Source organism: Rhinolophus hipposideros (genome assembly GCF_964194185.1).
Source record: "Rhinolophus hipposideros genome assembly, chromosome: 5".
NCBI lineage: Eukaryota > Metazoa > Chordata > Mammalia > Chiroptera > Rhinolophidae > Rhinolophus > Rhinolophus hipposideros.
Genome location: NC_138051.1, coordinates 82,456,073 through 82,478,425, shown reverse-complemented (window position 1 = coordinate 82,478,425; position 22,353 = coordinate 82,456,073). Strand labels below are relative to the sequence as shown.

General features: G+C 40.1%; 1 protein-coding gene across 31 annotated transcripts in view; it reads right to left on the bottom strand.

Moving 5' to 3' along the window:
* Window positions 1-22,353, bottom strand: part of NRXN3 (neurexin 3) — a 1,519,061-nt gene that overhangs the window by 501,540 nt on the left and 995,168 nt on the right. For 5 of the 31 annotated variants that reach the window (XM_081050429.1, XM_081050426.1, XM_081050428.1 and 2 more), the window contains exon 1: window positions 1,475-2,573. The exons of 25 other annotated variants lie outside the window; for them this stretch is intronic. In XM_081050429.1, the coding sequence (XP_080906555.1) occupies window positions 1,475-1,715 (241 nt within the window). In that variant the 5' untranslated portion in view covers window positions 1,716-2,573. Of the gene's footprint in view, window positions 1-1,474; window positions 2,586-22,353 lie in introns of those variants that run through there. One more of the 31 variants, XM_081050431.1, reaches the window with a different exon arrangement.

The following is a 22,353-nucleotide window of genomic DNA, read 5'->3' as shown; positions in this document are numbered from 1 at the left end:
GCTAACAGTTTCCATTTCAATGAAATTGCTTTTGCATTTTTGGTGGTTGTGGTTCTTTCCTCTCCTCGGTTTTGTTTTGGTTTTTCTCCCTTTCTCTTGAAGAAAGCCTAACCAGAATCAGCAGGAGTCACAGAGAAAACAGCAACCAGATCAAGATCAAGCATTCTCTCCTTCCAACCACCCCCCTCCACCAAACTTGCAAGCTCTAAGCTGCTTGACAACTCCATCAAATGAAATTTAAAGAGAGAGCCAGAAAGAGTCAGAGTACGTGCTGGCATTTTCTCAATGTGCTTCCAACTTCACATTACAGACAGCACAGAGGGAGGCAGTAGGAAGTTCCGAATGGGGTCTGCATGTTACAGGTCTTCAAAATACAAGCTAGGGCAGGAGACCTCTGGTGTAGTTCACTCATGCGGCTCCCTGGAGGGCTGCTCCTGCAGTTGGGCTCTGTGATTCCTACTCTCCTCACCATCAGAGTAGAGTGCATAGTAAACAAATAATGAAGCTCTCTTCTTTAGAACAAGCGCCTACCTTGGAGGCAGATATCACCCTTTCTAAGGGAGCCTGCACAGAGCTGAATGTATTTTTAAAATCCATAGATCTCTTCCTTCAATAGCTATGCAAGGAAGGTTTGGAGCAAAACACACCAGATATGTATTGTGTGAACAAACCCACCCATGCTACCTTTAATTGAAATAACATTTGCATAAATAGTGGAATCAAAGTTACTATAATTTACACTTGGGTAAATTATAAATGGACTTTGCCTTATCTATATACTGCTTCCTATCTGGTAGTTAGAAATACTAGATGTACAGTTTTTATGATAGCTTCTCTATCAGGAGTATGGACAAACGTAAAGCTGCCTAAATAAACAATAATGACCACTGGTTATTTATTATATTTTCTGCCTTCTTACACTTAGCTACTCTCCCCCCTGACCTTTACCACACAGGCCCCTTTCCAGCAGTTTAGACTACTTTAGTCTGAAGACCTAAGGATTCCAGCTATTTGTTATTTCCCCATGACTAGCTCCCAAACAAGATCAGAGAGAAGGGTGAAAGCAAGGTGAATGAATGAATTTCCAAAGTGCAGCACCGGGAGACTTGTCTGATAAGTTGCCTGTCATCATGGGTGGGGGTCGGGGCGGTGAAAGAGGTAGAAGGTTGCAAAGGGGAGAATGTGGTGTTGGTGCGGCTATGGATGAGGGAGCTAAGGAGAGGGGAGACCATTAGAGAAAATGGGGTGAGGGTGCGGGGGGCGCTGGGGCAGAAAACATGAACATTAGCCTTTAAGGGGAAACTGGGCATTTTTTTCCTTCATGCACATGCGACGCTTTTCATTTTAAATTCATTTTAAAAAAATCATTTTAAATTCAATTTTTTTCTCTCCCCACCATTGACATTACCTGAAAGGCGAGTGGGTTAAGGAATTGCTATGCCCCATTAAAAGGATAAAGAGCAGAGAGACCCACCGTGCCCTCCTCGCAGGGAAACAGGGGAGCGATAGATAGAAATAGGCACTGAGTGGTGCTTGCTGCCATGGAAATGGTGCTCGTGCTGAGAGTGAGACCCCGGCGAGGAAGAGGAGGAGGAAGCTACATTAGAGGAACTCCACACAGAGCTGATGATACATCCCCAGAAGAGGGACCAGATCCCCAGCGTCCAGGCCGGCTGGCGAGGAGGGCTCCGTCTTGCATGGATTCTCAGGTGCATGGTCAATGCACTGGACCACTACAGATGGGCAGTTTGAATTCCAGCCAGTGAGGAATAAAGAAGTTCATGATGCCCAGGGGCCCATTATAGCAGGAGGAAGACTTGCTGGAATTTCGAAAGAGGGAAGAAATAAGCGCTGTCAAGACAGGTGGTGAATCAGTTAAAAAGAAAATACTATTAAAAAATAGTAAGATAGAAGTCAAAAGCCCCTCTTTCCCGGGGCTTAAATTTAGGATGCCGAAGTCCACCTAGGTACAGCCACCCTCCGAGGGAGCCCCGGAATGCCGCACATGGCAGGGGAGGCCCACTGAGGCTTCCCTGGGCACCTCAGGTCTGATGACTTCACTGCACACTCCAGGAAGCCCCACGGGAAAGGTGGGAATGAAGGAAGAGGAGAAGGCAGCAGGAGACCCAAGTAGGTTCAGGTTAGTTTATCCCAACATCCACGCAGTTTGAACATTTTTTTTTTCTTTCTCCACTTCCATGCGATGCAATGCAGAACTGCCAAGCCAAAGGGGGCTGCAGGTGGGAGAGTTCTTGGAGTGCTTCTGGAGTCCCGGAGGAAGGGCGCGGAGGAGGCTGTTAACCCTGCACGTGCTGGAGGAGCGCCACGGAGCCGCCGGCCACCCGGGTTTCCCACCTGGACGAAAAGCAGTAGCAGCAGCAGCAGCCAGAGGATGAGAACAAGGACCGGAGGGAAAGAGGAGAGGAGGAGGAACCCGGCGCGGAGCAGCCACCCAAACCGACGTGGCCCAGGACACAGAGAGGTGGGTGGGCGAGCCGGGAGCGCGTGAGCGGAGGTGCCCGCAGGCGGCAGAGGTGGCCGAGAGGCGGGAGGGCGCCTGCAAAGCGCTCGCAACTGGGAGGCACAGGTGAAGTGAAGCGAGGAGTTGGGGAACCAAATTCACAAATGGGCAAGTCATATGCAAATAGCGCACTCCTGAGAGCAAATCAGTGCAGCCCGAGCGCTCTGCCGAGGGACTGGCTGGCTCGGGAGGAGGGAGGGGCCGGAGCGCCCGGAATCCCGGCCCTCCCCATTCAAGTACACGCTGGCTGCCTCGCCTGCACCGCGCCGCCTTCCCGCGCACACCGCCCCCCACCCCATGCCGCGCGCAGTTCTCTCCCAGCAGAGCGGGCGTGGGTGTGTGTGTGTGTGTGTGTGTGTGTGTGTGTGTGTGTGTGTGTGAGAGAGAGAGAGAGAGAGAGAGAGAGAGAGAGAGAGAGAGAGAGAGAGAGAGAGAGGGACAGACGGACACTGACACTGCACCTTTTTCTCACCCGTTCCTTCTCTCCCAGGCACATTAAGCCAATCTCGCACAATTAAAGTACCTTTGACAATTCGGGGAGAAAAATGCAGGCGGCGGCTAAGGCTGAAGTAGCCCCAGATAGAAATAACAATAAACCCCTGGAGTCAGCAGGGTTGCTGGAGCGGCTTCACACAGCGGTGCCACCCGCACACTCCTCCAGGCCTGGAGGTCAGCACCATGGTCAGCGCCACGCAGCCACTCCCTGGGCTGAGCCTCTGTGGGGGTTAAGACGCACAAGGCCCCACCACAGGGGTGAATGGCTGGAACCCAAGTCCTAGCTCTCGAAAGTGAATGCGGAGAGGCGGTCCCGAGACTCCAGAGGGTGAGGGGTTTGGTGGCTGGAGAACCCTGGAGAAGGTAGCTTTCACTCCCATGGACAGGATGCTGTTGAAATTCAGGACCCAGTGGTTAGTGCCCCCGGGCCGGCAGTCCTGGTCAAAGAACTTCAGAAGGGATGAGGGCTGCGTCTGCTGGTGGAAGACGAGGGACAACTTGTCCAAGACTGGCCTCAGAAACATACCCCAGGTGGGTGAATCCCCTGAGCTTCCAGGGCGCTGGGCATCAAAGAGAACACAGCTTTTACCTCCAGGCTGAACCTGCAGGGGAGAGCAGGAGGGGCAGAAAGAGGCTTGGTGCGCTTGTCCTGGCCATCTGTGTCTCCAGGAGGAATCTGACCAGGGTTCTGCCAGAGAATGGTGACATTCTGGACAGGTGGCCTCCTCACCACCATCACCTCTCTTCTTCCCACTCCACATGATAAGCTGGTGGCACAGACCCAACAGGCAGCCCTCCTAGACCTAGGGTCTTTCTAGCTTTGACACCCTCCTTCACACAAACCTTGGTTAAAAAGCTCATTACATTTTTTTTTTTTCAAAAGGGGGGCAGAATAAATAATACTCACTGGTTAAATCATATCATATACACTATATGGCATTTGCTGGGAGTAAATTACAGGTATTAAGACAGTCCTATTTAGTCCTATTCATCCTTGCGACACCCCAAAGAAATAGAGGAAGTTAGCATCATATGACCTTCTAACAAATAAAGATACCAAACCCAGGGAGGATTTGTCGTCAAGGTCAAATGCTAAGTCCCTTTCAGAATTTACGGTGGTGATTCGGTGTTCTGGTTCTTTAATTAGTGTTCTCCTAAAGGTCCATGCTGTCTATGGTAAACGGTGCAGTTATCCCAACTGCTCTGGCTCTCAGCTGTAAGGGGATCCACAGGGGATGGGATCCATAGGGGACCCACTGGTGATCCACAGCCTCTGACGGAGAGCCTCTCATTCAACATCTTTCATGCCCTTGGTTGGCAGCCCACAAACACGATGTCTTAAACTAGCAACATGTACCCAGGAACACCACAGCAAGCAAAAAGAGTAGTTTATGGAGACTTGATTTAAACCTGTTTCTTGCTCTGTAAAATGTGGCTAACGCCTTCCCTCATGAGGTTCTTGGGAGTTTTAAATGAGATAACATATACACAGCATCTGGCATAGCACCTGACAAAGAGTGGCAGTACTCTTTGCTCAATAGAAAAATAAGCGAAAACTCCAAGAAGGTTAAATAGATATTTAGGGTCTTATGTTATTGTTAGAAGAAAAGTCAGGGGGAAAAAATCTTATCCTAAGCATCCTCCATTAAGGTAAACAATTCCCATTCAAGCCAACTGCTCCTTTAGTCCTCCAGATGGAGTCCCACTCTACTTTGGATTTATTCTAACTCTGTATCGTGGCTTACAGGGACTTAGATAACCTGGCTTATGCCCAATTCTCCAACTCCATCTTCTCCCAGATGACCTCTTACTACCTACCCTCCAGTTTCCTGGACCCTCATTCTGCTTTTCGAATGGGTCAAGTTCTTTCCTAACCCCAAACCTTTATACTTGCTGGCTTCTCTTGTTCAAAAGACCTTTCTCTAAGATTTCCCCATGATTGGCTTATTTCAGATTTCACCTCCTCAGAGGCTCTCTCTGGCCTTCATCTAAAGATAGCCATCACACTCCTGAAAAGCACTTTATCCCATTACCTTGTTCTATTTCTTTCATAACATTCTCCACTTTCTGAAATCATTTATCTGTATGTGTTGACAGTCTATCTCCCTAAAAAATTGTAAGCTCTCTGAAAGCTGGCCTTTGTCTTATCACCTCGTATATTTTCTGTGTGTGGAAGAGTGGGTAGCACATAGTAGAAGCTCAGTAAACATTTGCTGAATGAATGAATGCAATGAATCAATTGCCAATCTCATATTCCGATGTTCTTATACCATTAGTTTCACTGACGCATTCATCTGGCTTCAGTGACAAGGATTGCCAGAGGCATGAATTCCCAGAGTTGAAGACTTGACCACCTAATATTATCCACGTAATATTGTTCTTCTTTTCCAAACTGGCACTGAGTGTTGAAGACTCTGTCCCGAGGAAGCATGGGAGGCTTTGATGGACCTTCCAATTAATTCTCTGCTAGGCAACAAAGTGAAACTAAATCCTTAATGCAGTAGAAAATCTGGAAAGGCCGCTGGTGCGTCACAGCTGGAGCTATTCATTTTACTTGTCATACTTATAATTTATTTATTTACTCTTTGAAAAATGTCAAAAGAGGTAGCTGTGAATTCCAGTAAGGCTGGTTCCATTTGGGGAACCCAGTTGAATATTGAGAAGACTTATCAGAGGACAAATGTAAGACTGGCTTATTTTTCTTCTTTCACTCCAAAGAGATAACCCCCAGTTATCCTGATGAAAGGCACGTCCTTCTCCAATTTAACACATTGTTGATTTCTTTTTTGTCTTCTTATCCCCCCCCCCGTCTCTTCCTCTAGTCAACACATTCCTACTTAGATTTTTTTTCTAATTCCCATTTCCATTAGAGTTGATATTAGGCTGCCATATTAAATATATATTTTTAGATGTTTAGCTCAAGCAATACCTCTAAACACTGCCTGAAGCTAGAGTTCTGACAGAAGGATTCATCATCACCTGCACTACCATCAAAAAGCTTCCCTCTTTCCTCCTGACTTGTCTTCCCTAGAGTGAGAACACTTAGAAAGAAGTGTACAGCTACAGTATGAAGAGACAGGTCCACTTTGAAGATAGAGAAGAAGGGAAATAGATTTAGAAATCTTATGCTCACCACAGATTTAAAACTGAAAAGTACAAATAATTTTACATGTGTAGCTCCACTTGGAAAAAAACCCACACAAACCTAACCATACTCTGGAATCTTAAATTTCTGAATGGAACACAATTTTTAAAAATCCCTGTAACTAGATCTGCCTGGTTAAAAGCTGAGTTTCTCTACTGTTTCAGACTTCAGAATTTGGCATTCTCTATTTCCTTCCCTTGTTTTTTAAATCTCTGCCCTTCGTCCCACCTCCCAGGAGATCATCCTAAGATGAGGTAGGAGAATCCTTACCCAAATGACTCTCTTTGTCTTGCTTTGGTCTGTACCTCAGCTATGACGTAGTCTAGGGAAACTTTTGGCTTCTACAATAAGCCTCGTGATAGTACTTAATTGTGTCAAGTGCCAGGAACCTAATGTGAAGTTGCTCTGTTGGTCTCTCACAACACATTTTGTCTCTGCACATGCCTCTTCTCGTGTGTATAGACTCTGACTTTCTACTTCACTGCCAGCAGGAGACACCTGTCAAGTTGTTTGTCATTGGGACATCTAATATGACCACACAGACACAGAAAGCACCAGCGCAGTCTGTGTCTGTATAAACCCTAAGATCTTAGATAAGGGCCCTCTTTTCCCAAACACGGAGTATTGAAATTCTTATTTTCTCTCTCTATGCAGCATTCCAAAGGAACATTTAGGAGGAGGAAGAAAAAAAAAAAGAAAGAAAGGAAAAAAAACAGAAACAAAAATGAAAACAAACAACTAAACTCTCATAATGTGAAATGAAATAAAAGTCCTGAAAAAAATACAGGTGACTGTTAACATGACTATAAATATATCCAAAGGTTCCAGTGACACCATAAAACAGTCAAACTTTGCTTTATTATATGTCAGTAGATTTATTTATAGCCATATAATTCATCCTTCTGCTTATTTATTTAAGAAAGCCATCCTGCAAAAAGCAGATTTTGATTGTATTTTCCATGGGGGACTATAAAAGAGAAGTTTATTCTTTTGAGCATCACTTCTCCATGTATTTTATTTTTAAAAGACAAAGCCAGCCTCACATAATTTTACAGCTTAGAGAATGTAGATATTGCTTCTGTTCCTTTAACTTCACCTTCTTATAAACATCTATCGTTATTCTTTTGTCCTCCTTGTGGCTGAAATGGGGATATCAGGAGTATGGATGTTGCAAAAAATCTCCCCAGGAAATTTTCCAAATGTCTAGCGTTTGATCAATGGCGCTAGGAGATATACTTCCTTAGCATTTCACACATTTCTTCAAGAATGAGAAAAAATATGAAATGTTTCTGTGTAAACCTTAACCCACTTCCTTCAAAGTCTAAGTAAAATTATTTTATCATGGAAGCAAATTGTCCTTTTATTCAAGGACAGGATTCGGTCAGTTTCTTGTAGAGAGATGTGGGCATTTTAACCCCTGTTAGTCTTCACTAAGCTGACACTGGATATTAAAGATCTAAACTCCCCATCCTCACCATCATATAGATATTTATCCAGTTTTAAGGACTCAAACCAAATAAATGATTGTTATACAATAACAAAAATAATAGTATCACTTGTCTGTTCATTGGATAATTACCAAATCAAAGATTAGAGGACACACAGATTTATATTTGGGGCTCTGGCGCTTTACAGCCTAGGATCAAATCCTGATTCTGCTTGTTAGCTGTTGGGAAAATGTTAACAAGTTCTGTAGCCCCTTTGTATTTCAGCTTCTCCATCTATAAAATGAGAATAATCATACTATCTATCTAGCAAGTTTGTCGTGAGCATTTAGAAAGTTAATATATGTAAAGTATGTATAAACAGTGCCTGGCACATAGTCAATGATCAGAAATTATTATTAGTCACATTTACTGATTGTTTACCATGTACCCGTCATTATTATTATTATTATACTGCTACTACTACTACTATCCTCTTTTTATCCTTGAGGACTGCTTGCAAGATGACTGCTTGAAAGTCATTCCTGCAGGTAATGTTCTCTTCTTGTTTATACAAATCTCAAGAGGAGTGAGTAAACGGAAAGTTCCCCCTGCAATTCTGAAACATAGAATGAAGAGTCACTCCAGGTTACCTGACTCATTGGCTTCTCTTTGCCCATATTTTACAGAAAGAGAAGCCGCTTCTTCACATCCTTCCCACAAACATCCTTCAAGCCAACTCTAAAACAAGAACGCTCACCGTGGTCCCAGAACCAGATAACATGGGTTACCAAACCCCAGCGTTGTTGTCTAAAAGATCATTTTCCAGTGTAGAGTGGAACTCTCACCATATCAGGATCTGGAAGGGCTACTTCTCTTCCCCATCTCTTTATTTTCTTACTTTCATCTCACAAATAAACAATAAATTCTAATCATTTAGACTTTCCCCTAAAAGACATGCCTTGTAAATATTTTAATAATTTTCAATGGATTTATATAGTATTTCTTTTTTATTCACGAACTTTTAAGTTCTTGTGAATGTACATCTGAATTAGGTTCTACCTAATATAGAAAGAAACCATTACTTTGGTGCCTCAATTTATCTACTTTGTGAAATTTATGCTAACTATGAGCAAGGCACCAGGTGAAGTCTAGAAGACTCAGGAATGAAAGAGAGAAGATTTAAGGCCTTAAAAACTATATAGTAAAGCAGAAAGAAAAAAAGAAACACCATAAACTCCAGCCATATGTACAGCTTCCCATATACAATGTGATAAATGCTAGAGTAAAGGTATAAACAAAGCATACAAAATAGTAGAGGGTGAAATTAATCCACTGCAGGGAGAGGAGGGACTATCCTGGAGGGATTCATAGACAAGGTGACGTGCGTTGAGTGTCAAAGGACTAGAGTTCAAATCCTGGCCCTCTATTTATTGGCCATACGACCTTGAGCAAGTTACTTCAAACTCACTGAGCCTATTTCCTCAGTAGCATTATTATGAATACTCTCTACCTCACAGGATTGTTTTGATGGTTAAATGAGAGGACATATTTGAAAAGCATGTTGTACATGTTGTACATGTTCAGGTTCATTACCATGAACATTCTCTACCTATCCATAAGTAGAGAAAGGATAGTGTAAAGTAAGAGAATTATCAATGCAGAGTGGAATCATCAAAAGAGAGCTTTCTAAAGGAGGCACGCTTTACGTTTAGCTGTCACTTGTCACTTAGATTGTTAAAGACTGAGAATCTCAGAGAGGGGTCAACTTTTTCTTTCAACTCAAAAACAAGTTGTTTCATTGGATAAGGAAAGGCAAGGAAAGTAAAGGGGAGGAAAGGAACAAAAAAGAAATGGAAAGAAAGAAGGAGGGGCGGGGGAGAGAGGTGAGAGGGGAAGTGAGGAGAGAGGAAGGGAGGAGAAGAGAGGAAACTCGCATGTTGGAAGCAATATCCTTTATTTCTAATGACAGGGTTGCCATATTCAGAGATGTCAAATAAATGCCATGTAAATTTAAAAAAGTTAAATTGTGGCATCACCAGAAGTTTTCCTTTGTTTAATATCTCCCATGTAATTACTTTGCAGATACTAAAATACCCATTGGATTCAATTCATCAGACTATCATTTAATTCAAGGAACATCATATTTCAAGCATCCATTTTATTCAAGTGTGTATCTCACAATTCCATGAAGAGCACATCTTCTAAAGTAAAGGGACAGAGAATTAAAATAGCTCATCACTTTCCCCTTAATACTATGTAGTCTTAATTCCCTTAGCCGAGAAATCTTGGAGGGGAATGCGATGAATGTTCCCCAAACAGAAGGTAGAAAGTGTTATCTAACTAACTCCAGAAATGTTCGCAAGATGGGTGGGTAATAAAGGCATTTCTCAGAGTTATTAAGGATTGAGAACTTTCCAAAACTGATGGTGAAGTCAGTGGGTTACAAAAATGTAAGTTAATTCATCGTAAGAGGAATAGGCTTTTCTTAAAATAGATGAAACAAAATAACACTATTTTGGCATTAATGATATCTATAGCTTCAAAATCAACTATTTGCAATCTGGTTGGGTAGAATTAGGCATTCTTTCCTACCTTATGTTAACACTTGTCACATCCTATTATCATTTGGGTTTATACCTTGTTTGCATACGTGATTTACAAAGGAATCATGTAAGGGAAATGGGGCCTGGTTCTAGGGCCAGAGAGCTTAAGTTCAAATCCCTGCTCCATTATTTACTAGCTGTGTGATCATGGGCAATTTATTTAGCCTCTGAAAACTAATGTTTTCTCATCAGTAAAATGGAGATCACAATAGGATGTTTGTAGAACAGTATTCAAAAATATTTAATTACTGTAGGAGAGAATGTTTCATACACACACACACACTGGGGACGCCAAAAAATGTATACACGTGGACACTTTGGTCAACGTTGCTCAAGCAGTAGTTCACTGTAATCAGAAGTGTCTGGATGCTGGTGGTAACCACTTTGAGCATCTCTTGTAATTGCAGAAGTCAAATGTGACTTGTATTCATCTTTTGTTATTGGTATATATTGAGTATTACAATTTTAATACATTTTTTCTTAAAATGTGCCTCTCTCTCTCTCTCTCTCTCTCTCTCTCTCTCTCTCTCTGTGTGTGTGTGTGTGTGTGTGTGTGTGTAGTGCCAAAAAGTATATCCACATTTTAAGAAAGGAAAACTGTATTCAGATTGTAATATGCAATATATACTGATAACAAAATATAAATGCAAGTCATGTGTATACATTCTTTTGGCAGCCCTGGTACATGTCAAAAATTTTGCAAAATATGCAAGCATCTTATTACAAGAAGGAATTTTTCAACATTTAGAGCCATTACAAAATTGGAAGGGATGCCTCTGAAGGCAGTGAGTTCTCCATAACAGGAAATATTCAAGCAGTAGATACCTTTTAGAGCTCCTGAAGTTGATATCTTGCAGTGAAAAAAGGGAGTATATAATCTCTAAGTTCCTTTTCAAATTTATATGTGATACTGATTGCATTTTCTTTTTAAATTTTCCTTTGTCTTTTATTTCTGCATTTACTTAAATGTGATCTCTTGGCCTTATCTCGAGGCTCAAACCCAATTCCTAGATGCTGTAAAAATTATACCACAGTCCTGTTTATTAAAAACTCATACATGGAGGTGAGAAATCTTAGACTTCTATAAAATGAATCCAGCATTTTTACACCAGAACTTCATTTTTCATTACTGCATGCAGTACAAGTTGTTTCTAGACATATTAACAATTTTATGTTTCTATTTTAAATATCAAAGTATTTTTTGTTTTGTTTTGTTTTTTTTCATTAGCAACACCTACACAGCTGCTGTTCCTGTGATCTAAGAGGGCATTTTTCACTGGTGAAGAGCTTATTGCTATGGGAAGAGTATGCTGACTGGCTTGTCCTATTGTCCTTTACCTCCTAGCAGGGAATCCTCGTGGACTGAACATAAATAAATCTGAATCCCCTTAAGTAAAAATACATGTCTTGAAAATCCTGGGACAGAAAGCAGAACTACTCTTCTCTCTCTTGAAAAAGACAAGGCCTTTCCTCTTTGGGAGCTATTATGGATGAGAGAAAGAGAGTTGGATATTCAGAAGAAAGCCTAAGAGTGTTAGAGAAATTGAGATACAGAAAATGACTTGTTTAATATCACATAGAATTTCAGTGTAAGATTAAGCTGGAATATTCCTCTAGAATATTCCTCTAGATTGAGGCATGCGTGGTTCCTGTGGCAACATAGTATAAAATAAGATTATAAGAAAAATAATAGTCCAGTAAGAAGATAATCTATCATGAGAGACAGTTAATAGACTCAACAATGTGAGAATCAGGAACCCCAAAATGTGAGATAATACAACAATCTGAAAGAAACTGCCAAAATAAATACAGTTGAAATGATTAAATGAATAAATTATAGGAACCACAGAGAAGAAGAAAAAGTATTGTGGTGATGAGCAGACTTATAAAGAACAAAATCTTTTGGAAATGTAAAACAGTCAATGATTTTTGGTTTGTTTGTTTTTAATTAGTGGATAGATTATGTAAATGTAGCTGAAGAAAGACTTAATAAACTGGAAGACAGAACTAAGGAAAGTTCCTAAAATATAGCACAGAGGGAAAAAGATTTAGAAAGAATAGATTTAAAATAATGAATGATAAATGAAAGATCCAACATACAACTATTAGAAATTCTAATTAGAATAAAATAGAGAAAACAGGGGAAAGGGCACTATTCAAAGAGATAATGGTTAGGAATTTTTCAGATTTAAGTAATATGAATTCTTATATTAACTGATCCTAAGCAACAAAAACAAATATCCACACCTTGGTTCATCATAACAAAACCCCAAATCACCAAAACTGAAATCAAAACCTTAAAATCAACACATTACTCTTAGGTAGAGCCCACAGAACAATGAATATGATAGCTTTGTGTTGAAAAAACAAAACAAAAACAGTCTAGATTTATTTATCTAGGCAAATCATTTAAGAGTGGAGGCAAATCTAAGCATTTTCAGATAAAGAAAGTTTGAGAAAGCTTACCATTCATAGACTATCACTGGGGAAAAAAACTGAAGGACATATTTCAGAATAAAGGAAATAAGCCCAGAGCAAAGGAGTGGTTTTCAAGAGGCAACAGTGAGTAAAAGGAACTGGTATGACATGGCTAAATCTAAGTAAGCATATTTTCACCACTACTGTCCCTACCACTACCAATTTGTTTGTGGTGGCTTTAAAACAAGAATAATAACCAACATTTTCCTAATGCTTATAAGCTAGGTATTATCATCATCTCTTTTACAACTGGGGAAAAGGAGGCACAAATTGTGACTTGCTCATACTCACATAGAGACAGGATTTGAACCCAAGTCACCTATCTCCTGAATCTATCCTCTAAATCACTTTATCATCCTGTTGCTAAATGTTATACAAATGAAGTGTGCAACTTCCAAGTCCCACCTTAAGAAGGTGATGCTTGTTTTTTTCTGTTTGCAATCTACTTTCTTTTTCTCCCTTTTCTGGAATGTGGATGTAGCCATGAGCAAACTCCAGCCATGTGAAGGAAGACATCAGCATATCTGCTGTCATTTGTGAGTTTTTGTTTGTTTGTTTGTTTTGGTTAACATTTGTTAGGTATATTTTTTTAACTAAGATACTGTGTGTTTTTTTTGTGTTTTTTTTTTTTTAGCTGAAACCATATAACTATGCTTAAACAAGACAGAAGGTTCTTTCTCTCACATATGAGTAGAAAAGCTTGAACTGGTTGGTGGCCCAAGGAAGTATGGCTTGGCGACAAGAGAAAAGCAACCTGGTGCTGTAGATGACCTAGAGAAGCATAGCTACCATATCCTCAAATCAACATTCTAACTAATATCATTGGAAAATGTTAACCAAACTGAAACAGATATGGAAATATTACAATCAGACGAAATAGACTTTATCACCCAAAACATCATTATATCCTGTGAAAAACAATTCACCTGGGAGATACAACAGTCATGAATCAGTATGTATCTAATAACAAAGCCTCAGAATATATAAAGCACATATTGATAGACTGAAAAACTGACAAATTTATGATCAAATACCCCGCCAAAATGTATGTTCCATGAGGGTAGGTGTTTTTGTTTGTTTGATCACTGGTGATTCTAGGACCTACAACAATGCTTGGCATATGTCAAGAGCTTAACTATTTATTGAATCACTATATCCTTCTTGTTAAAACTAATAGAATAAGCTGGGAAAAAGTAGCAAGTATAGTTAGTTTAAAAAGCCAAATAAACAGACCAGAAATAATGGACATATTTGAAACCCTGAATAGAACAATTAGTGAGTCCCATCCTTAAGAATATATGAAACATGATGCAAAATGTGTGACCATGTATTAGAATCATGAACAAATGCTGAAAATCAATAACTTCATTCCATATCTTCTGCCCACAATGTGATAACAGTTGAAATCAAGGACCAAGAAACCCCACTAGAAAAAACTGTGACTGAAAAAATTAAGTGAACTCTCATTTTTTCAATTAGATGAGATACTATCTTTCTCCTAAATATAAATTCATGCATGTGCTTAGAAAAATAATTCTATACCCTTAAATATCACTTTCTATATGGGAATATTAGAGTGATACTTTCTGAAAGAGAACTGTGATCAACTTCTCTCTAATACTCTTTTTTAAAATAAAATGTTTATCACAAGTTACCCAAGACACATGTCAAAATGCTTGCTCTGTAATGAAATAAAACAAATGACATTCAGATGATTGTTTCAGAGTGTGGACAACTAGGTGACAATTTATACACCTCTTGTGCTATCTTATGCAATATTTAAAGCCAAAAATACTATGTTTTCATATGAACAACTTTCAATTATATGTATTAGAATTAAACAACATCCAAAGCATTTGCATCGGGTATGGATATCTATTTCATAGTGCTTGGGCAATTTACACTTCAGAGATTAAACACAGTTGCTGTTCATTACCTGAAAATGGGAAAGGCAACCTAGGGTTACATTAAATTAGTGGATAATCCACAATACATTCCATGTTCAGATAACTTGCAACTGTCCGTAAAGTTGTTGGTCTCAGGAAATATGAAAAATAAAGGTTTATTGCCTGTGTTCCCGTCACAAACGACAACCAAGCTCTCTTTATCTCAGGAGTTGCTCCCTTCCCTTTGTAGGTCAGAGTGAGTTCCCAGAACATGTACACCATTCTTGCCACTATTTTCTGAATAGAGAAGGTACTAATCTCCTGAGAGTGCCAGACTTTGCTGCAAAACCAGTATTCTGACAAAATCAGTTATAATTTTAAGAAGTACTGCTTAACCTGGAAATTAAATACCAGGAAAATGCCCCCCGACTCTTGATCCTCTCAGTGAAAATCCTGAAAACAGCATTCCAAAAGAGATCTTTGATATACCAGCAATGTCATCAATAACAACCATAGAGCTTGTTTTTAAGCTATAGAAAAAGAGAAAGAAAACAAACAAAAACAGTGTATGTAACTGGAGCCAAAGAAAATCAAAAGACTTTTGAAAATTTATACCAGAAGAAATACTATCTTTTTGTCCCTTTAAACGAAATTTTAAACTAATAGAAAAGGATATCCATAACATATGAGTTCCAATGATTTGATAGATGTCTTGCCATCCTGTATTAAAAATGGAAACATCTGGACTTTAATTCTCAGCTGTAACATTCATTGCAAGACATTAGGCAACTCACTTTACCATAGACTTATCTCATACAGAGTCTGAGGAGGTTTTTTTTTTTTGTTTTTTTTTTTTGTTTTTTTTTAATAATAGAGACTAAGGCTCACAAACTGCACAACTTGGGAATAATAATACCTGCTGGCATGTTTGTACCCGCTACTTACTTTCCCTGTTGTACCTCTCTCCTCCCTGCTTGGCCAACCACCCACCTGTTAATTTCAAGCAAATGAATGTAGATAACAAGATATTTACTGCAGATTCTCTAGGAATCAAGCAGAGTATTCACAAGGTAGTAGAAGAAGGTTGGAAGGCGTAAGTTTACAACAGCATATATCTTAGCCTAATTCAAGCAGAAGGTGAGGTAGTTCATCTAAGGAAGTGTGTCTGTGTGGGAGTAAAGCATCATTCAGGGAGTCATCGTGCTTGTGATTTCCTAAAATGCATACCTTATTGGTGTTCAGAAGAAAAGCGAAAGGTCAGTGCATCGAGAGAGAAAAGGACAAAAAGGCAGTGTGTGATTGGTGGTACTGCATATTCTTGGAGGGTCTATAATACCACAAACCAATAGGCTTGACTCATGGCTAAGTAAATTAAACCGCCACAGAGGCATGGAGAAGCTTTAGGAATAACAACATCCAGCACATTGTTTTATTCTCTTCTCCTTGACCATCTCTCTTATTCAGCTCCTGCTGGGACTAAGGGGTTTTGGGGGTGCGTGTAGGATGGTTGTTGCTTGGGGAGTTAGTTACTCAGCAAATGGTGGTTACTAAATGTGGTACTGGGGGAACCATAATAAATTTACACAACTACAAGAAACTCTTGGCCTTTTCTCCTCAGCCTCCGCTCTCCCACTACAGTTAAAGGAACACTGGGAAGAGCAGAAATAGCAACCCCCAACTGCCCCCACCCCCACTTACCAGATGTGGAAGAGACTTTAGGTAGCTTGAATTACGTCATACGAAGATGATTACACGCATGGCCCAAAAGAAAGCAAAAACTAAAAATATTTATAGTTTTTTTTTTATAATTTCTTCTCTCGTAATTCATTCCCTAACCCAGTATGTACAACATTCAATGATCGATTCCAAACAAAGCTCATTTATTTTTATAACATCAAGTTTTTTGTAGGTTTTTTTTTCTTTGACTACTAAATAAACCTCTGTGAAAGTGTTCCCTTTGATAAGAACATCAGCAGATAGATTTTGATTATCAATTATCAACTCCGATGTTTAAAAGCACCATATTTTATTCTGATTTTTGATAGGCTTAGTTGTGTTTTGTTCGTTTTGTTTTTTACGTGGAGGGGATGTGAGAGGTCTTGATTCATCTAGTTCACTATCACTCTTTGCAATGGTTTCTTACTTGGGGTTTGTTACGGACGGTACTGTGTCCTCCCAATATTTATATGTTGAAGTGCTAACCCCCAATGTGAATGTGTTGCAGATAGGACCCTTAAAGAGAGAGTTTATGTTAAATGAGGTCATAAAAGTGGGGTCCCAATCCAATAGAATTGGTGACCTTATAAGAGGAAGAAACACTAGGAATGTGTGGGCACGGAGAAAAAGGTCATGTGAGGACAGAGAGAGAAGGTGACCACCTGCCAAGTAAGGAGAGAGGCCTGAGGCCTCAGGAGAAAACAAATCTACTGGCACTTGGCCTTCTAGCTCCAAAACTGTGAGAAAATCAATTTCTCTGTGTAAGCTACCCAGTCCATTATATTTTGTTATGCACATGAGCTGACTAATGTGGGGTTGCTGATAACAATAACGGCATTTGTGGAAGTAGAGACATGCAGATTCATAAAGAACCTTAGAGCTCATTTGGCCAGAGTTCTTAGCCTGGAACTGCCATGCAGAGGACCATCTCTATGCATACCTCCGAAGGGATGTCCTTTATGTCACAGCCTACGTGAATTATGCCCTGTTGGAATTGTATCGATCTACACTACATAATTATGTAGTGCACAATTTCTATGGCTCTGTATGATAGCCCTGAAAATGGCCTGTGAAATTCCTTCCTGAAATTACATTCAATTTAGTCTGGGTGTATTTTTTTTTTTTTCTGGAAAGAAGGTACAAATATTTCTTCAGATTTTAAAAGAAGTTCATGATCTCCAAATGTTGAAGAACTACTGATGACTTCAAAGCCGTCATTTTCCAGATAAAGAAACTGAATCCTAGAAATAGAAAGTACTCAAAGATGAATAAAAATATTAGCAAAAATAAAATCCAAAAATCCTGCCTCCTGATTTGATTGTCACCATGTTCCTACTTGTCTGTGGTTAGTAGTAAATAACACAGACAGACAGACACACACACACACACACACACACACACACACACACACATTACATAGATACCAAAACATGCTTTCGTAGGAGTTGAACATTTCACTTGAACTCAGCTAGAGCAGAGATATCTTTCAACCTTCTAAATTGTATTAATGCATCGATAACATTCAAATTTTAGCATATTCATTTGTGTGGTAGTGTTGGTAATTTTTTTTAACTATGCCCATACTCACCTAGTATGTTACATAGACATGCTATTCTACGACTGACAACACAGGTTTCTATGCATATGGCTAATAAGATAATTTCATTAAAGACTCCTGTTCAAGGTTCAACATTATCACTTCCAAGTTGCTATGAATCTTAATATAAAGTTTTTGTGTCCTTCCTCTTGCAAATGGTCAAGAGACAGTGAGTGACTGGAATTCAGTTTCCTAAGTAGTTCATCATTAAGAATGGGGTCCAACATAACAAGCCAGAGAGAATGTGCGCACACCCGCACACAGACACACACACACACACACACACTAAAAGTGTATAAATCTCCTAAACCCCAGCTGCAGAGGTCCCGCAGATGAACTCCCAGCAGTAGTCATACAGGCAGGCTCTAAAAGCCAAGAGGAAGTGGAGGCTGAAAGCCTTTCCCTCACCTTGTAACTGTCTGTATTGATACTGACCCAGGAACCTCTCATTTTCTCTAAGCCTCTGTGAATATCAGCGCCTATTTCCCTTCTTTGAAATGTGAAGCTCTTTCTGCTTTGAAGGGCTTCTTACGTGTGCAGCACTTGCAGTCAGTGTGACTGCCTCTCTGTCTGCATTTGTCCTCTCCCATAATTCCTGAAACAGAAATGGCCATTTCAACTTTGTAACAGGAGACTTACGCCTTTCACAAATATTTGCAAAGGTTCTCCTTATTCTTCTCCTTTTCAACCAGCTCTCAGAATTCATTGATCAGAGAGCACTTCTAACCTTGGCCTCCATACTGCAAGGGTTGATGTTGCATAGGAAGAAATCTGAGAATTGGGCACTTCACCTGTCCTTTTAGAGGAAGTTGTGGACAGGAGGAGCCTATGATTATTTCATGAACTACAGACCCAGTCTTTCTTACAATAAATTCCATAGACCATGTGAACCAGCATTCCAGGCCCTCCATTTCTTCTAAAGGTTCCCTTCCCCATGTTTTTCTGTTGCTGATATTTGGGATACCCTAAGACATAATCTGAGCTCCAAAATCATGCTTTTCTCTTCTTAATCCCACCTGATTCACATCTGAAAATCACATGATGGGCTGGGTGGCATTTGGGCAAGAGAAGAGGCAAGATGTAGAAAAAACTTCTTGACCACTAGCCCCCAATGGCCAGATTCTCAAAGACTCAGATCCTCTTTTTGGTACCCTTTCCCATACTCATTCTTTCTACCCCAGTACAGGGGCTGGGGTCTCTTAGGAGGATGAGAACATTTGGTATTGAAGAAGAAACTCCATTCCAGAAGGTAAAATCATGATTTCCCATCCTTCTAACCCTCTACTCTATAGGCATGTCTTCATTCTCTGTCACTTTCGCTTCCCCTCCTCACCTCTGGACTTTAATCTTACCCACCTTCATCCTGGACTGTGCTTATCCTTCTGCCTCCTACCTATCTCAGGGCATTAATATCCTCAGACTTACCCCAAATGCTGGCTCTTCCATGAAATGGTTCCAAATGCTCAAGCCAGAATAAATCTGTCCTTCCTGCGCTCTTACTGAATTTCTAGTCTGGAGCTGAACAGATCCTCTCTGTGATGCTACTCTGTAGCCTGTCTCCTCCACGTACAGAAGGTCTTGACTGTGGAGACTGTATCTCACTCAACTTTACTCACTTTTTTTGGCATAAATAGGATTGGGTGCGCAACTAAGAGTGTTGAATTGACTTATGTTCTGCTTCTCTTCTTTGTTAACCACCAAAGCCCCACTCCTTCAAATTGGATCTCTTCTCCCCTCATTTCCCCATCCCCGGTGCTCCTATTATTCCTCTCAAATATGCCTAACTCTCCTCTTCATGCCATCTCAGAATATCCAGTCCAGCACCTCACTGCATCTTTTCCAGCTGGAGTCCATTTCTTGCCTTCGATCCCCACCTTGACCCAGATACAAGAACCACCTTGACTAGAATTGCTGGAGACAGAAAGTGTGCGGTTGGCCAGCTCAGATCTTGTTATAAAATCTGCAGTGCTAAGAAATGTGTTGCTGGCATCCTAAACCAGAATTCCAAATTGTATCCTTTTAAAGAACATTTCCTATGTGACCAGGTACTTGGCTATAGTAGCTCTAAACTAGGTTATTGGGAATGTTCTGGGTTAGTAGGTATTTGACTTCTGGAAATAGAATACATTCTATCTCTTGGAAAATATAATCTGAACTCTGAGAATTCATAAAGTAACCTTTGGGATACAACCCTTTTGAAAACTGAGGCCTGCCTGCTCTTCTTAGGCTGTGGGCGTCAAGTGGGGTGGTGGTATGACTATGATATCTGGCCTTCTATTTTTGTAATGTGACAAGGATGCTGAGGAATTCAGCCCCCAAACTGAGAAATGCAGAATAGCACCAGATACTAAATCATGCAGAGACAATGTACACCTCTGTTGGGGGTGGCTGTGGAGGTGGGGGTGAGGGCCTTGTCATAAGTACTCCCCAACACGGGACTCTCTGTCTTCTGGCTTAGCCTGTTCTGTGGGCCTTAATTAGAGAACAGTTTTCTTATCCATTTTAATTTTTTTATTAATCATTTTATTTTCACTCCTTCATTAAAACATACCATCCTTTCTACTTGTTGCGACCCCAAGACTTGTCTGTCTGTTTTCATTCTTACAATGTTACTCAATTTTAGCTAGACCCTTATAAAATAGAACATATAGGTATGAACCATCTTTAAATACACTTTAAATACACTGTGTGTGTGTGTGTGTGTGTGTGTGTATTTGTTTTTGAGAAACATGACTGGCATCTCTTGAAGGTAACAATAGGATAGATACATATTTTTACTGATAATATTAGAACAGTGCAAAATAGAAAATACATTTGCCAGGCTTGAGGAAATTTCAGGGCAACCTGTAACCAGTGTCACTCCAGAGTTCAAGTTCATCAGCAATTTCCCTCTGCTACAGTTGAGTGACTAGCATTCTGCACACCATGGAAAGTAAAGATAAAGGTGGGGAGAAGAAATAGAAATAAAATGGGCTTTTTTACCAAGTTCTACTTTTCCTATGTAACATACTAAAGATAACTCAACACTCCATCCAGAAGACCCCATCATATCAATCTTGGACTCGGAATCGTAATATTGACTGAAGAAGAAAAACTGGGTATAAATATATGGGAAAAACTAAAGTATTACACCATTGATGCTAGGACCTCAGTGATGTTCCCTGCAGAGAAGGGTCTTAGGTAAACACTAGAGAAGCCATTAATTGCTGACAACAGAACTAGTTCTTCATTTAAAAGACAGACATTTTCTTCCTGAGAAAATATGAATCAGAAGGTAGGAAAAAAGGTTGGAAGCTCTGCTTCCAGCCAACATCTCCTCTCGCGTAGCTGTGAAAAGCAGATACGAAAGTCCACTCCTTTTGACACACAGTGTTCCTTATTGAACATCATAAATAAAAGCTCACAGTTTCTCCTGCCCCACCAAAGGACTAACTAAAGATAGGATATGGGGGCCATTTTACAAGTAGTCACACTGTGACTACGCAGGTTGTGATTTTTCTCTTTCAGTTGCCTCTTATCTCTTTCTGTAAATGTGTCAAGTTGGGACATCTGCAGAAGAATCCAGAAAATGAAAGGCAAAGAAAATGCGCGTGCGCACACACACACACACACACAAACACACACAAACTCTAACCACAGTGTCTTTCAAAGTAAAATCTGTTTGAAGAACACTGATCCCGCTGTGTTTGACATAACCAAGAAAACCCTCCATTTTTCTCTAATCCTCAAAGGGGAGATAGGGAGGTTGAAGGAAAAAAACATTTTTTTCCCCTAGAAATGCTCCTTTCACTTAACCATCCTTCTTTTCTCAGTCTACCTCACTTCTCCCTCAGGTGAGGGTTTTTATTTTGGTGTCTGATTCATAGGAGGCCATGGGATGAGTTGGGACCAATGTCATCTGCAATCAGAAAGGAAGGACTAGTTAACTCTGTCACCAGCAATGAGCCAAGAGTTGAAAACTAACTTATTGGATTCCTACACAAAAACCTGAGGAAAAATCCCTCAGAGACATGATAAAACGACATCTTTTGGAGGTCCTCTAGCTATTAAGTGATACTAGAGCTGCGATTTGAATTAAGGGAAAGCATCAAGTCTGAATGTGTAGAAAATGAAGGAGAATAGATTGTAAAAATTTGTATGGCCTTTTGCAGAGAATTTTAAGCCTGCATGTGATAAGGAAACATTAAATGAGCTGAGGAAAGGGCAGGGATTCACTATAATAAAAATGAAGACACCAATGCTACAAATTCTGAAAACTAGAAGCAGAACTGGTCCTGACTTTTTCTTATCCCAGTCATTACAATCTTAAATAAGTCAACTTACTTTTTCCTATCAGAAGTCCTTAACTGCTGGGATTCAAAATATTAGAAAAGAGAATAGTCATACTTGTTGTTCCCCCCCCCCCATCTGTTTTAGGTAAAACAATTGAGAAATTTTAAAATTGAATTTGAAGAGTCATTCATCTCATTGTACAATTTCTTGGCC